General features: G+C 53.2%; 1 protein-coding gene across 4 annotated transcripts in view; it reads right to left on the reverse strand.

The window, feature by feature from the left end:
* Positions 1–1,281, reverse strand: part of Tsks (testis specific serine kinase substrate) — an 11,106-nt gene extending 9,825 nt beyond the window's left edge. Inside the window, exon 1 of one of the 4 annotated variants that reach the window (XM_010640702.3) lies at positions 999–1,281. In XM_010640702.3, the coding sequence (XP_010639004.1) occupies positions 999–1,168 (170 nt within the window). In that variant the 5' untranslated portion in view covers positions 1,169–1,281. The remainder of the gene's footprint in view (positions 1–998) is intronic. The other 3 variants (XM_010640704.3, XM_010640705.3, XM_010640706.3) reach the window with 3 other exon arrangements.
* Positions 1,282–2,227: the final 946 nt, after the last annotated feature.

Below are 2,227 nucleotides of genomic sequence, written 5' to 3' on the forward strand. Positions count from 1 at the left end.
ACTTTCTTCACTCTCGCCTTCCCCGAGGCCCGCTAGCTTCTCTCTCTTCGGCCCCTGCTGCCTGCTTTCTTCTGCCTTCACTGGTCTCCCTGTAGGGAGGTTAAAATGGGTCTTTACAAAAGCGGATTGGAGCCCGTCGCGGTGGTGCCCGCCTGTAATCTCAGCACTCAGGAGGCTGAGGCAGGAAGATCTTGAGTTTGAGGCCGGTTTGGACTACATAGCAAAAACTTGTCCCAAAAAACCTGAAAGGAGTTTTATTTTGTTTTTTAAGAAATGAGCTGTTTCTTCAGCTTCCTCGTGGTTAGTTTAAATTGCACCCCCAGCCTTGGCTCCAAAGAGAGTTTAACTCTCCCAGCCCTGGGGTCACAGCCTGGCTGACTCTCTGCCTGGCTCCTGGCTTGGGTTCTGTACACTTGCAACCTGGAGACAGGGGCTCACTTTGTCCCCTTGGGGAGAGGAGGACCATTCACCCTCCCAATCTGGCCAGATAAACTCATTTTTCCTTTTCTGGAACCTAGGATTGAACCCAGGGTCTTCTCACGGAGGTATATCTCCAACCCTTAAAAAAAATTTTTTTTTTTTTTAAATTTTGAAACAGAGTCTTGCTAAGCTGCTTGCTTACCTGCTCAAGCTGGGCTCAAACTTGCAACCCTCCTGCCTCAGCCTCCCAGAGTGCTGGACTATAGGGGAGTCTCTCTGTACTCAGGGCTCTTGTCCTACTTTTGGTGGCATGTGGGCAAATGAATCCAGGATCCAAACCCAGAGAGCCAGGGCTGGATTTACGCCTGGTCCCAGCCGCACAGTGACATTCGGTTGTCCCCAGACTTTTCTCCTTCCCTCTGGCCACCACCTTCCTCTTCGCTTCTGGCTCCTTCCCACAGGCCTCTCTCCTGACTCTTTTCCTCCCTCCCTCCCACTAGTACCCACGGTGGCCCTCTGGCTCTGCAGGACCTCGGGTACCGGCTTGAGGATCACTGTGACAGGTGTGACAGACCCACCCGTGGAACGACACGGCCTTCTTTTTCTTCGTGATCCCCTTGGCTGGGCCAGTCGTGCCCCCGGGAGCCTCGGGGCCCAGCTGGATCCTCCTCTCGACCCTGGCGGGGGTGTCCCCAGCCTGGTGGAACTCTTTGGACTGCCAGATGGTCTTCACGACCACACTCGCCATGCTGGGGGCTGCTCCCCCGGGGAGACTCACCACCTACTGACACTGACTTCAGGGTCCCCTCTGCTCCTGCCCACCTCACAAAGGACCCAACTACTGGGCCCCAGCGGGGGACACCGGCCAGGGAGAGGCAGCTCAGGGCCTCCCCCAGGGGCCAGAGTGGACTCTTCCAGCCCAGGATTCTAATTCTACAACTTGGACACCTCATTCAAACCCAGAGCCTGCGTCTGCCAACTCCAAGCCGACTACATCTTGCTTCATACTGGCCCGGGGCAGCAGAGGTGAGGACTGACCAACCTGATCCGGATGGCGATGACACCTCGGGGAGAGAAGCGAACAGCCAGACTCTGCGAGTGCTGGCATTTGGATTCTGCCCGACAGTCCTCTTGAACCCCTGCCCACGGCCTACACCCAGCAGGGACCAGAGGGCTGACTGCTCTTCCCGTGTCCCAGTGTGAGCAAGGACACACCTTGGCTTGCACGTAGCCACAGTCTGAGGGAAATGGACAGAGGGGTCGCTGGTGCAGGGAGAGCACACTTAAAAGCCACAGGCCCTGAAGCCGGGTAGAGCAGATTGTAACTGGCTGGATTCCAAGACTGCAGATCCTGGAAAGAAATCACTCATTCAAATACACAGGAATTTTTTGCTTTGACTCAATTTTTTAAAAAAGTTTACATTTTTAAGGCCAGGGATTTATTTACCTCAGTGGTTCTGCCTCCTGCCTCAAAAACACAAGGACCCAAGTTCAATCCCTGCTACCAAAAGAAAATTTTTTTTACATTTTAAAATTATTTTTCTCCTTCCTTCATTTTTGGTACTAGAAATCAAACTTGGGTCCTTGCGCTTGCAAGGCAGGTGGTATTTTTTCCCTTTTTTGTCTTGTTTTCTCATTGGCTTCTCCACCTCCCCTGCCTTCTTATCTTTCTTTTATTTCCTGTATATTTCACTGGAACTCACTCTGTAGCCCAGGCCTGTCTTCAACTCCTGCCTCAGCCTCCTGAGCGCTGGGATTTCAGGCGAGCCCCACCAAGCACCAGCTGAAGGCCACATTCTAAAAGGAG

This window comes from Fukomys damarensis, unplaced genomic scaffold, assembly GCF_012274545.1.
Source record: "Fukomys damarensis isolate Sample0158 unplaced genomic scaffold, DMR_v1.0_HiC HiC_scaffold_19, whole genome shotgun sequence".
Classification (NCBI taxonomy): Eukaryota; Metazoa; Chordata; class Mammalia; order Rodentia; family Bathyergidae; genus Fukomys; species Fukomys damarensis.